This window comes from Arachis hypogaea, chromosome 18 (genome assembly GCF_003086295.3).
Source record: "Arachis hypogaea cultivar Tifrunner chromosome 18, arahy.Tifrunner.gnm2.J5K5, whole genome shotgun sequence".
In the NCBI taxonomy this organism is placed as follows: Eukaryota; Viridiplantae; Streptophyta; class Magnoliopsida; order Fabales; family Fabaceae; genus Arachis; species Arachis hypogaea.
In genome coordinates, this window is record NC_092053.1 from 50,156,823 (window position 1) to 50,171,239 (window position 14,417).

Here is a 14,417-nt window from a genome sequence, read left to right on the forward strand (position 1 = left end):
TCTCTTGGCTCAGGCAACACTAACACAGGGGCGGTAGTCAATCTCTGCTTTAAGGCAAGGAAACTCTCCTCGCACTCAAGAGTCCACACAAAAGGAACATCCTTCCTAGTCAGCTTGGTCAAAGGCAAAGCGAGCTGTGAAAACCCTTTAATGAACCTCCGATAATAACCCACTAAGCCTAAGAAACTCCTGATCTCTGTCACTGAAGTCGGTCGCTCCCAATTCATCACTGCCTCAACCTTAGTAGGATCCACTGCTATTCCTTGCTTACTCACCACATAACCAAGAAATTTCACTTCAGATTTTCAGAACTCACACTTGGATAGCTTGGCATACAACTTCCTATCCTTCAGGATTTGCAGCTCTGTTCGCAAGTGTTCTACATGCTCATCATCTGTCTTAGAGTAGATAAGAATGTCGTCGATAAACACAACAACAAACTTATCCAGATATGCATGGAAAATCCTATTCATGTAATCCATGAATATCGCTGGAGCATTAGTCAGTCCGAAGGACATTACTGTGTTTTCATAGTGGCCATAGCATGTTCTGAAGGCAGTTTTAGGAATATCCTCATCTCTGACCCTTATCTGGTGGTATCCGGATCGTAGATCAATCTTAGAGAACACACCGGCTCCTTGTAACTAGCCTATCAGGTCATCAATCCTTGGAAATGGGTATTTATTCATCACAGTAATCTTATTCAGCTGCCGATAATCCACACATAATCGTATACTCCCATTTTTCTTCTTCACCAGTAATACTGGCGCACCCCACGGAGATACACTTGGTCGGATAAAGTTCTTACCCAACAGATCCTCCAGTTGAGACTTCAATTCGGTCATTTCTTGAGGTGACATCCTATAAGGAGCACTCGAGATTGGTCCAGCCCCAGGTACTAACTCAATGGCAAACTCAACTTCTCGGTTAGGTGTAAACTCCTCAATATCATCAGGAAAGACCTCTGAAAACTCACACACAATCGGGATTTGCTCCAAGCTTTGAACATCACCCGAAACACCCACAGCTAACAACAATATTCCCTGACATTCGACCCTAGAACAGTTCACTGTCATGGAATTCAGGTAGTAGTTATTCACCACCACCGGCCCTTCTGTGTCCTCTGGCATAAAACACACTATTTTTGCAGAGCAATCCAGTAGAACATGGTTCATAGATAACCAGTCCAATCCCAGAATGAGATCAAGACCAGTCATCGGCAAACAAATTAGGTTATGCACGAAGTCACGCTGTTGTATTCGAAAAGAAACTTGGGGGAACCCTAACCTAGTCACCATAGCCTCGTGGGTGGCATTATACACCTTTAAGTCATATCCTAGGACTACTATTTTCAACCCTAACTCATCAGCCTTCTCAAATGCAATAAATGAATCTGTAGCTCCAGAATCAAACAAAGCATTCAAACTTTTACCAGCCATCTCACAGTTACCTCTAATCAGTGTCTCTGAACCCGCAGCGCCTACTGAAGAAGTAGTGTACACTCTCCCTGGCTATTGCACTCTACCTGTCTCATACCTCTTCTTCTCTGGAAAACTGTTAGCCAAGTGTCCCTACAGGAATAACAGACTCCAGTCCCAAACCTACATGACTCAGAATGGTACTTCCCATATCTGTGGCAACTCACATCTTCCTGTGGCTGCTTCCTCTGTCTCTTTCCCTGGTTATTCTGAGGGACAAAGCTGCCACGCTTAAATTATCTGCCCCTATGTGCAAAATTCCTCCCTGTAGTCCTCTAGAATGGCATCCTCATACTCCCTTTTTCTGCTACAGCCCTTCTGACACACTCCTCAACCACCCTGCTCTTATTCACAAGCTCAGAGAACACCCGAATCTCCATAGGTGCTACAAAGCTCTGAATGTCACTCCGAGGGCCCCCTTCATATTTTATGCACTTCCACTCAGCAAAGTCTTCAGGAGCTCCCTGACAGATGCGTGAAAAGTGGCACAATTCCTCAAATTTACTGGTGTACTCAGTAATGGTCATCTGGCCCTATTTCAGCTGAAGTAATTCAAGTTCTTTGGCATTTCTAACTGAGTTTGGGAAGTACTTCTTATAGAATTCCTCTCGGAACAACTCCCAAGAGATCACAATCCCATCAGGTTGCAGAATGCGTCTCATGCCCTGCCACCAATGTTGAGCTTCATCGTGCAGCTGGTAGGTTCCAAACTCAACCCACTATTCATCAGGAACCTGCTGAGCCTGTAATGCTCGCTCAATAGCCTGTATCCAGTTATCAGCATCAATATGATTCGAGGTCCCTCTGAAGGTCGGAAGGTGAACCTTCAGGAAGGAAGAAAGTGACATTGGACCGTTATCACCATTATCGCCATTATTTCCATTATTAATTTGATTTTCCAGGGCTTCAGTTGTCGCTTGCATTGCTGCTACCAAATTGCCTAAAGCAGCCATGAAGTCTACAGGGTTAGGAGTATTCCCTGATGCTTTAGGCATAGCATTGCCGATTCTGCCTCTTCCTCGCCCGCGTCCGCGTCCGCGAGCCGACATCTGGTCCATATACACACCAAGCAAGTGATATCAAGTTGATCAGTCTCATTATCGCAAGTTCAGTGCTTTAAGTCCCAAATGCATGCTCATGAACGTTTATGCCACACATATCAGTTAGATACCCTACTAGCACATAAACACATACACAGAAAATACACAGAAGCACAATTAGTCGATCCTCAGGCTCTATAGGAATGAACTGCTCTGATACCATAATGTAACACCCTACTACACAGAGTTTTACGCTTAAGTCATATAACAGAGGTAGTGTGGTGTTACGGACCTCTAAACAGTAAAATATATACATAATAGTGGAAAAAGATAAAATACTAGGAGCCTTGAAAAACAGGTAAAATAAATTGGAAAACTAAAAAGCTCAATGCTCAAGGAATATGATTACTTGCGTGCTAAGAAACCTAATAGGAAAGGATAAAGATAAACAAGAGAGTAAAGGAAAGCCAAGGAAACAGCATAACTAGCTCCTGACTCAGCCTGTGAAGCCAAAGCTGGCCGGAGAATATATATACATACATATACAGATATCCCAAAATACTCAAGACTCAAAATAAGGTCCTAGCTCTCCCTTAACCTCTATGAGGAACAAAATAAACAAGTTTCTTGGAGAGCAAGCTAAGTACATAGGTACATATATATATACAATCATAAAGCCCAAAATAACCCAGGGACTACTCCACTTCAAGATCCAGACGCCTAGCGAGGAGCCTCTCGACTTGCATCTGAAAACAACAACACAGTATGGGATGAGAACCGAAGGTTCTCAGCATGGTAAAGGTGCCACGCGTATAATAAATAAGGTCCTGCGAATGCCAGAGGCAATCCTAGAACTCCGTCATAAAATTGTAAAACTTAATTGCTGAACAGAAGCCATAAATAGGGGTAGGTAACCTAAATATTCCTGAACTTACTCACTTTTTAAACCTAACATAACTCCAAACCCTTTCACCCTTTCCTCCGTCCCTCCTTCATCCATAGTTCAGTAGAGACAAGCAACCAAACAAGTTCACGCACAAGTAATAAGCAGATAGTGCAAGTAGCAAGTATAACAGGTAGCAGGAGGTATATATTCAATTAGGCAAACCCAGGAAATGCATAGCAATCAAAACAAACAAATGCACATGATTTATGACTATCCTATGCCTGATGAGGCTCATCTGTCAGTTATCTAGCCAACTCGACAAATCCGAAAACCTTAGACTGTCCCCCGTTGCGCATCCCATGAGGCTATGCATAGATTTCACATTCAAATCACTCAATGGGGGCTATCCATACCCGGAAATTTATACGTTCCTGGTCACCCTTACGACTTAGGGTCAACAGAGTATCGAGTTTCGACTTGGAACACGCGGTGGCAAGCCACGGTTCTTACCCAGAAAAACTCGTATCTCAGATATCATTATTCATAAGCCATTTCATTTTCATAATCAATATACAATCATTTATCAAGCCATGGCATTAAACTTCATTTAACATTCTCATCTCCTTCATATAACTCATCATTTTACCTCTTACTTCATCCCCAAGTTATCTTATTTTCCTAGCTTTACCTAGTTAACGGACTTAGTACTATACTTTGCGTCTAAAAGAAAGAAAATAGAGGTTTAGAAGTGAAAATCTGATTTAAAATTCCAAAAATCCAGTTTTACAGCAAATAGGGGTCACACGTGCACATGGGCCACGCGCACGCGTGGTGAGCATAGCACGTCACGCGTACGCGTGAGTCATGCGTGCGCGTGATTATGCGCATTGGCCTCTCACGCGCACGCATGGCTACTCGCGCATGCGCCATTAAAATGACACGCCACGCGTACACATGCGTGGATGTTCGTTTCCCAAAAATTGGCAGAATCCCCAGAAAGCTGCATAACCAGTATTTTAACACCTACATAACATAGTTTTATACACTAAACTTCCGTCGTCCATAACTTTCTCTACAAAATTCCGTTTTCCACAAAATTGATATCGTTCAAAAGCTTTTAAAACCATCTTTCATTTGAAAGAAACCACATTTCCATCCAATATTTGAGGAGCAAGTTATGAACTCCCAAAGTTCACCAAAATTCACTTTTTACCAAATAACACCCAAACCTCATTTTCACCAAATTCAAATTCCTTGCCCATAAATCCTACATATTTTAAACATATCAAGTCCCATTTCATTAATACTATCCACTAGTACATTAATATTCACACCAATACATACAACTCATACATTAATCATAAATCCACCCTTTCCAACCATAAGCTTCCATTTTAAAATTCATTAACAACCACTCTTAAATCACCTTTAACTAACTCAACAAGCCATAATCATCAAATTCCATTAACCTATATCAAAATCATCATCAACCTTTCATTAGCAAATCCAAGAACACATATTCAACAACGTCAACATCTCTTGCTCATAATTTTCAACACAAGCTCAAGCATTAATATAACCATCATTATCACAAAGCCAACCATTTAATACATTAATTTGTCTAACATCATCACAAAGCTAACCATTTAATACATTGTACCATTTCAACTTAACCTATGATTCTCTAGCCTAAGTTTTCACAACACCTTAAATGTTAAACGCGTGAAACCTAAACCATGCCTTAGCCGATCACTTTATTCAATCCAAGGCAGCCTCACAAGCTAGAATACAGCCCCCCAAGCTCAAAGAACCAGCCACAAACCGAGCTTCAATCACCAATAAACCTCCAAATACTCACTTTTCAATTCCAATGCATATATATGAACTTAATTCACACCTAATACACGCATATATTCCAAATTCAGATTTCACATAATGGATTCAAAATTAGATTAAAGTTTAGGGAATCCTTACCGCTCCTACACACATAGCAACTCAATCCCAGTAAGCTTCACAAGCTAAATCAAATCTAGAACATCAAAATTGGTAAAATCTCACCATAGAGTTTCAATTTCAATAATAGAAAGGGGATAGAGATTCTGGAGTGAAAATTGAGCTTACCAGTGAAATTGATCTAACAAAAATATAGAGCTTGACGCGCTGGACGCGTGGTTGTGAACGGTGCAGCGATCAGAGCTCAAACGAGGAAGTTTTGGTGAATGGAAGGAATGGTGAGGGTCTGAAGCTCTCCTCTCCCCCCTTGTTGTTTTCAGCATGATTCTCAGCTGAATGGGGAAGGAGATGGCTCTGTTCCTTTAAGTGTTTGGGTCGGGTTGGACCCACAGGCCCGGTTTGGGCCCCGATTTAACCGGTTCGGCCCTTCCAGTCCGATTTTGGGGCAAATTTTTCGAAATTGGTATCAAAATTCTTGTTTTGAGGAGCTCTATCCTGTTTTGATATTAATTTTGTATTTTTAATTTTCCTATTTAAAATTTGATTTGATTAATTATTTACCGATTTTAGCGGGGTTTACAAGAATTGAGTGAGTCAACCATATACACTTGAGTGACTAGAGCGGATACACATCCGGTGAGGGTTCCATTGCTCAATTACATATTTTCACCTATGATCAACTCTTTTCTTGCAAGTTTGTAAACTATTTTCAATAACTCAATTCAATTGTGGATTTGATGTGGTTGTTAATAACTTTGGCCCTCATGTTCATATATGTTTTCTTGGAAATTGATTTATTTTGACCAAGTGGTTGCATTTATGTAGAAAGTTGCATTTAGATAGGTTTCATTTAGGTAGTTTGCATTGAATAAATGTTGATACCCTTTATTTCTTTCTTGATTTTAGCATGAGGACATGCTTAGTTTAAGTGTGGGGAGGTTTGATAAACCCCAATTTTGTGGTTTATCTTATGCTTAATATAGTGGATTTTATCAACTTTTCTCACATTTATTCAATGAAATAGCATGATTTTGTGAATCTCTCCTAATTTGTACTTAAGAGTAAAAACATGCTTTTTAGGCCTTAAAATAGCTAAATTTAATTCACTTTAATTCCATTCAATGCCTTGATATATTTGTTAAGTGATTTCAGGTTCATAAGGCAAGTGTTCGATGGAATAAGTGAAGAGAAAAGCATGCATGTGGAGAATTCATGGAAAAACTAAGATTTGGAGTGCTTAGAGCGACGCGCATGCGTGAAGAGGCGTATCGTCGACGGCGACGCATACACGTTACATGACGCGTACGTGTGATAAGAAAAAGCCAGACGACGCGTACGCGTGACCCATGCATACACGTCACAATCAGCACGTGACCTCATTAAAGGCAAAATGCTGAAGGCAATTTCTGAGCTGCCCAGACCCAAATCCAACTCATTTCTGAAGTTATTTGACGCAGAACTCAAGATGGGTCAAGGGGAGAGCAATTAGATAGTGTAGAATCATGCATTAGGTAGTTTTCTAGAGAGAGAAGCTCCCTCTTCTCTCTAGAATTAGAGTAGAATTAGGTTAGATCTCCTTTAGATTTAGGTTTAATTTTTTTTTTCATCTTGTTTTCTTTACAATTTCTTGTTCCATTGTCTTGATTTTCCTATTTTCTCTTGTTAATTTCTCTTTTTTTGCCTCATTTTAGTTTTTGAACACTATTGTTGGATTTGGATTTCCTTTTAATGTAATTCATGTTTTATGTTCCTTTATTGCTTAATTGAGCTGTTGTTATTGTTTCCTTGTAATTAGGTAGTTGTAGATTTTATTATTCTTGCAATTTACCATGCTTTTCTTTTATGCCTTCTAAGTGTTTGATAAAATGCTTGGTTGGATGTTGGAGTAGCTTTTTGAGAATTCTTGGCTTGGAAAGAGAAATTAGATAATCTTGAGTCATTAATACCCAACTCATGTTGGTGATCTAGAGTTATTAGTTAATATTGTTTCATTGACTCTAATCTCTTGCTAATTCAATTAGTAAGTTGATTAGGACTTTTGGTTTGAGATTAACTAGTCTTATTTGACTTTCTCTCATGTGAAGATAACATTGTACCTTCCTCCAATGTTGAAGATGACTAAATAGGATTAGCTCTTGATAATTATTGTATGATAATTAATGATTAGGATAAAAAGCTTATATCCTCAATCCTTGCCATAAATGTCTCTCTTTATTAATTCCTTTCTTTAATTGTTTGCTTTATTTTCTAGCCATTTAATTTCTTGCACTTTTACCAACTCCCCATTGGATACCATAACCAATAATACGTATACCTCACTGCAATTCCTTTGAGAAGATGACCCGGGACTAATACTCTCGGTTATTTTTATTGGGTTGGACTTGTGACAACTAAAAATTAAACTTTGATTGAGCATTACTTGTCGGTTTGAAACTATACTTGCAACGAAGTTATATCTCTTTTACCGAGAAGAAATTCTTAACCGACAATTTTGTTCATATCACTCCTCTTGTTCACTTCTCTACCTTCTCTCTCATCAATTCCACTGTTAGAACTATATTTTGATCAAGATAAATTTAATGACAACTATCAAATCTCATCTTCCATAAGCGAAAAAAGTCACACATTTTTTTCACATTTTCACCGGAGTAACTGGCTAAAATGATATTTTATTTTATGGTATGTTTTTACATTTCTCTTTCACAAAAGTTTATGAGAAATAATTTTATTTTATCTTCGCATATCTTTTATGCAAAAATACAATATTTCATTTTTTATGTCTATAAAAATGCAATTAAATATACAAAATTTTATGTTTCTATATTTGTATTTATGCATATAAAATAATAAATTTTTTATTTAAATATTAAAAACAACTAGAGCCCAAAACTTTATCTTGAGTAGAATTTGATATGCGAATTAAATCTAGTGATTTAATTACTTGTATAAAAATATTTTATATTTTAACAAAACGTGTCTATTAATAGCGTATTAAAATAACTTTTAATTCATTAATAAACTCTCATATTATTGGTGGACTTATTCCTCTATACATTCATTTTAAATAGGTTTAATTACTCTATTGATCTCTATAGTTTTATCAAATTTTTAAGCAGGTCCTTATACATTTTTCTTTTCAATTCGGTCCCTACACTGCTCTAATTTTGTAATTACATCCTTTTCATGTTAAAAATATTAAAATTAACATAATATTTTTACCAAAATATATGCGGTCAAAGATTTAATTAAGTTTTTAATTATAAATACCTTCAATTTGCAAAAAAATATTTAGCTAACTCTAATAGTTTTTACACTAGGAAGGACTTAATTATAAAATTAAAACAATGTAGGGATCTAATTGAAAAAAATATAAAGACCTAATTAAAAAATTAGTGAAACTATAGGGACCAACAGAGTAATGTTGGAGAGTGTAATGTCGGATAGTGTAATGTCCTACCACACAAAATTTTACGTCTAGGACGTAAATCAAAGGTAGCGAGGCGCTACAACCTCTAAAAATAAAATGCATACATATATAGCAATGATAATATAAAGGGGTACGATCAAAACAAAATCGAATATGCATTAATCACAAAAAATGATAAAACAGAAAGCTTATACAGAAAAAACCAAGAGACATATATATATATATATATATATATATATATATATATATGTATATATATATATATATATATATATATATATATATGTATGCAAATTGTATGAATAAGTGTGTGAAGACTTGATAAAAACCACTCAATTGAGCACAAGATAAACGATAAAATGGTGGTTTATCAATCTCCTCACACTTAAACATTAACATGTCCTCATGCTAAGCTCAAGTAGACCAAAAAAATGAATGGGGAAAAGTAAGACTCATCCAATGCAATGCAACCTATGAATGCAACTATATGCTAAGATGTTTCTATCTACTTGGCTAAAAGTAAACAAGCTCTCCAAGATGAACATAAATCAAATTTCACTAATTCAAATCAAACAATAAAAGACAAGTAACTTGTAAGAAGATAGCTCATGAAAGCAGGGAACACAGAATCAAGTATTGAACCCTCACTGGTAGTGTATATGCACTCTGATCGCTCAAGTGTCTGGGGTTAATCCACTATACTCTTCTCTAGTCATGCTTTCTAAACTTTGTTCTTTATCTAACCAATCAACACATATATAGTATACCAATGCAAACATCATGAGGTCTTTTCCAGGTTGTAATGGGGCTAAGGTAAGGGTAATGATATATGTATGGCCAAGTGAGCTATGAATTGAATCCTTGACTAACCTAAGCTATCACCTAACATACACACACTCTATAAAATTCTAAAATCATGCCTAGCTACCCTTGATCTCACTTTTGTATATTTCACATACTCATGTATCAAATTTTCTTTAACTTCACCACATATGCATTGATCTTTTATTAAACTTAGCATTGGAGTAATTTTATCCCCTATTTATTCATTTATTCTATTTATATGATATATGTATTTTTTTTAAAAAAAGTAAAAATAAAAGCAAACATAACATATCAATGCATATGGTTTTTCTGGTACATAAGTATGCACCAAAAATTCCAATATCTTGTCAATAAGACTCAACACTTTCTCATCAACCCAAGTTCCTACAATTTCCCACACTTAATTGACACACAATCTCTATCTTAAGCTAACCAAAGATTCAATTGGGGTAATTAATTATTTTTCTGCTTAAGGCTAGTGATGTGGTAAAATATAGAACAAATGGGGGTTAAAAGGCTCAAGGTGGCAACCAAAGGTAAATGGAAGTGGTAGGCTATTTAGGATAAGTGAGCTAATAACAAATGATGGCCTCAATCATATGCATGCATATAAATACACTAAACAATGGACATATAGAATGGAACAAAGCAAAGATTGCAATCATAGAGAAGCAAACACACAAGAATAAAAATCATGGTTAAGTGATGTAACCATATAATTAAGCTCAAAACTCGCGGGTTGTGTGTTCTTAGCTATAATTCATGTTCCAAATTACAATCCTCAAACAAGTTTAACACAAAATTTTTCATTTAAATTAGTGAAATGCTATAAAATAATTCTTGAAAAGAAACTCATTACTTTAACCAAGCAGAACATACATGCAAGCAGTTATTATCATGCAATCTATCCTATCTAACAAAAGAAAAACTAAAATGTTGGTGTTAAGAGAGAGAAGTTACCTCCAGAAGTCAAGGACTGACCTCCCCACATATAAGGCTTGGCACGGTCCTCCGTGCCATCAGTAAGGAGCAAAGTAGGGCTGGAGGCATCGCCTCTGCCGTCTGGTTCGCCATGGCTCCCTGTGCTACTGGATGAAGGGGAATCCGGGGTGTCCTTCTCTTCTGGAGGTGGGTGAGCACTAGCAATGAGCTCCTTCAGATAGGTGTATCAGTGCTTGTTACGGTGCTCTATTCGCTCCATCTGCCGGTCTTGCCGGTCCAACCTCTGAATGATCTGAAGGAACATCTGAGTAGTGGATGGTGTAGGAGGTGTGGGTGATGGCGAGGCGGATATGGAAGGAGTATCTGAAGATGGGTCGGGATGTCGGCTAGCAGAGGGTACTGGGGGCCTGATGTACTTCCCGTTTGGAACATACTGATCAGCTCTTGGGATCATTTCCTTGGTATCCCCAGCCCTATAAGAGACTCCTGCTGCAGAGATAAGATCTGAAACTAAGGCGGGGAAGGGTAGGTTACCCGCAATCTGTACGTGTCCCATGGCCTGCCGGATGTGTCTGGGTAAGCTGAGGGGCTGCTCTGTAAGGATGCACCAGACGAGAACAGCCATTTCTCTAGTGAAGATGGACTCATGAGTGCTCGGAAATACATAGTGGGACATAATTTGTGCCCACACGCGAGCCTCCAAAGTGAGTGCAGGAGCTGAGATGCTCTTAGGTCGAGTCCGATGCTGTCCGTAGATCCACTTGCTGCCAGGTTGTGCTATGACACCAAGGACGCTATTCCAGTCAAACTAGTATGTCTGGCGCTTGAAAGAGGCCTCTTGATAGGCGTCCCATCCCTCTGGACTCGGTTAAAGATCCAATACTCTTTGGATGGCCCCTTCGGAGATGGGTACTTGCTTCTGATGAACATAAACAGACTGCAGGGTAGGTGAGTGGAAGTTGGAGTAGAATTCTACTATCCATGACAAATTGACCTCCCGCGGCTGGCTTCTCAAGAATCCCACTGTTTTCTCTCAATGCGGGGCTCTGATAACAAGAGAATTCATTGTTATGGTTTAGAATCAATCAAAACAAGCATCAATTTGTTGGTAGCATAGTCCAAACCAACAATGAATTCTCAAGATCAAATAATAAATTTCAAATTAAAGTAACCGAGAGTAGTTAAACCTCGGGTCGTTCTCCCTATGAATGCAAATGAAATGTTTTCTCTTTTGGTTGTGAAGAGGAAAAAGGGGGGTTTTCAAGCAAGAAATGAAAGATTAAAAGAACTTAAGCAATAAAAGAACTAAGGAATGCTCAAAATCGTAATTTATGCAAGTAAGGAGGAGATGAGATCAAAACTAGTGAAAATGCTATAAATGCAATAAAAGAGCCTTGACTTGGGAATGAGAATCTAAGAATCCTATCATTGTCATAACCCCAACTATGATAATTATGATGAGTCAATCTCGCCTAGTCAACCCCAACCATCGAGGAGTAAGTCAAGCAAGCATAATTGACCTTAATCCATAAGTCCTAACCAACTTATCAAACTAGTTGATAAAAGGCTAGCGTCAATGGAAATAAGAGTCAACTAACTACCCAAGAATTACCGCTAAATGTTGGAGATCATTACTCTAGTATCCTAGGGACTCAAACCACAAGCCAAGGTGGGAAAATCAACCAAAACTTAAAGTTGGCATTTTCACAAACACCTTGTGTGCATAAAAGTAAAATATGGGAAATTGTAAAGAAAAAATGAAAACTATAACCAAGCTATCAACAATATCAACAATAAACAAGCAATCAAACATAAAGAGAACATGAAACATAAAATTCATTAATCAAAACTTCAAGAAACACAAAATTGCAATATGAACAAAGTAACTTGAACCAAAAGGAAATGGAAGTAAAAGTGATTCAATTAAAGAGTAAATTGAGAGTACTTACAATTGAAGATGTAAAATGAAAGATCAAAACTTGCTATAAAATGCTACAATGGAAATTGATAAACCCTAGGAGAGCTCTCTACTCTACACTACTCCTACTCCTAATACTATGAAAAACTATGTAAAAATTGCTCCAATTCCCCCCCCCCCTTGATAAGTGTTGAAGTCTCCTTTATATAGCACTCCAAAATAGCATTTCAGCCTTTCAAAATTGAGCCAAGGGCCTCTAAATTCGTGCAGTGCGTGCTTCATTAATGAATTCACATGCAGGGACCTGTGCGGACTCACAGACGCGTGCGTCTGCACACGCAGCCGGAAATTGACCTGTGTGTATGCACAAGTGCTCGTGCATACGCACACATGGAAATTCTCGCTTGTGCGCGCGCACGCAAGGCGGTGCGCACGCACACTTCGTTGTGTGTGCTTTTCCTTGTTTTCTTCATGTTTTCTCCATTGTACATGCTTTCCACTACTTTTGCCCATCCATTCTTGCCTTCAAGGCCTGAAATCACTCACAAACCATATCACGGCATCGAATGGCACAAAGGTGGGATTAAATTGCTCTATTAAAGCACAAAATTGCATGTTTTCACATTTAAGATCAAACTAGGGATAAAACACAAAAGTATGCTATTTTGGTGCTTAAGTGTGAGTTCATGTGCTAGAATCCATCCAAATTGAGTCAAAATATACCATCAAATATGGACTCATCAACTCCCCCACACTTAAACAATAGCATGTCCTCATACTAACTAACAAGGAGAATGATCCAAAGGGGGTAATCAACTTATTAAATGCAGCTATCTATATGCATGCAAGTACGTAAATACTATATATACCTATGTATCTATCTATAGTATCTATATGAAATTGGTGAAAACAAACAATCAAATTCCCAAGCAAGTATGAACAATTAGGTCAAAGCAATGAACAATCCATTGCAATCAAAAATCTAAAGAATTGATTCCACTCATCAAAGTAAAGCACTTGCAAGAATACATGATAAGGAGTATGAAAACATAGAATTCATTGTTATGGTTTAGAATCAATCAAAACAAGCATCAATTCCTTGGTAGCATAGTCCAAACCAAAAATGAATTCTCAAGATCAAATAATAAATTTCAAATTAAAGTAACCGAGAGTAGTTAAACCTCGGGTCGTTCCCCCTCGGAATGCAAATGAAATATTTTCTCTTTCGGTTGTGAGGAAAAGGGGTGGGGTGCAATCGCACAAGAGGTGCGGACGCTGCGAACAGAGGGGTTTGTTCATGCTGTGCGGGCGCACAAGGGGTGAGCGCACGCACGTTCTCTCTCTTTTTTTTTTGGAAGGTGGGCAAAGTGTGCAGATGCACCCACGGTGTGCGGCCGCACAGAAAGAAAAGAGGGCTGGTGTGCAGACACACGAAAGATGCGATCACCACGGCCAGATGAAGTGTTTAGGGTTGTGCGGACGCACAGATTCTTGCGGACGCACAGGGACAAGGAAATAGGGGGCTGTGCGGACGCACAGGTCTCTGTTTCTGCAACAAAAATTATGCCTCTATGGCATCAATCTTTACATCCAAAACATGTTTTCAAGCCCCAAAACATTATGAAACTCCCAAAAACACATTATTCTACAAAAACTACCAAACAAACATCAAAATAAAACCAACCAACCAAGCAAACTAACCAATTATTCATGAAACAAAAGCTAAAAGAGAGAGGGTTAGAAGGATATTACCATGGTAGGGTGATGAGCTAATAATTTATACGCTTTTTAGCATTATTTTTAAGTAGTTTTTAGTATGATTTAGTTAATTTTTCGTATATTTTTATTAGTTTTTAAGCAAAATTCACATTTCTGGACTTGAGCAAAAATCTGATTCAGAGGCTGAAGAAGGACTGCAGATGCTATTGGATTCTGACCACCCTGCACT

At 38.0% G+C, this 14,417-nt stretch overlaps 1 protein-coding gene across 1 annotated transcript; it reads right to left on the reverse strand.

Moving 5' to 3' along the window:
- Positions 1–305: 305 nt before the first annotated feature.
- Positions 306–2,005, reverse strand: LOC112769998 (uncharacterized). Its single transcript, XM_025814433.1, has 3 exons — positions 1,774–2,005; positions 809–1,393; positions 306–490 (listed from the first exon to the last, which is right to left on the reverse strand). The coding sequence occupies exons 1-3, from the start codon at positions 2,003–2,005 to the stop codon at positions 306–308; spliced, it is 1,002 nt and encodes a 333-aa protein (XP_025670218.1).
- Positions 2,006–14,417: the final 12,412 nt, after the last annotated feature.

Coding starts and splice junctions, on each gene's coding strand:
- LOC112769998 (XM_025814433.1), bottom strand. CDS start 2,005: ATGACCATTACTGAGTACACCAGTAAATTTGAGGAATTGTGCCACTTT. Junction 1,394..1,773: donor GGCTGTAGCAGAAAAAGGGA/GTATGAGGATGC, acceptor CTGGAGCTACAG/ATTCATTTATTGCATTTGAG. Junction 491..808: donor TCAACTGGAGGATCTGTTGG/GTAAGAACTTTA, acceptor CTAATGCTCCAG/CGATATTCATGGATTACATG.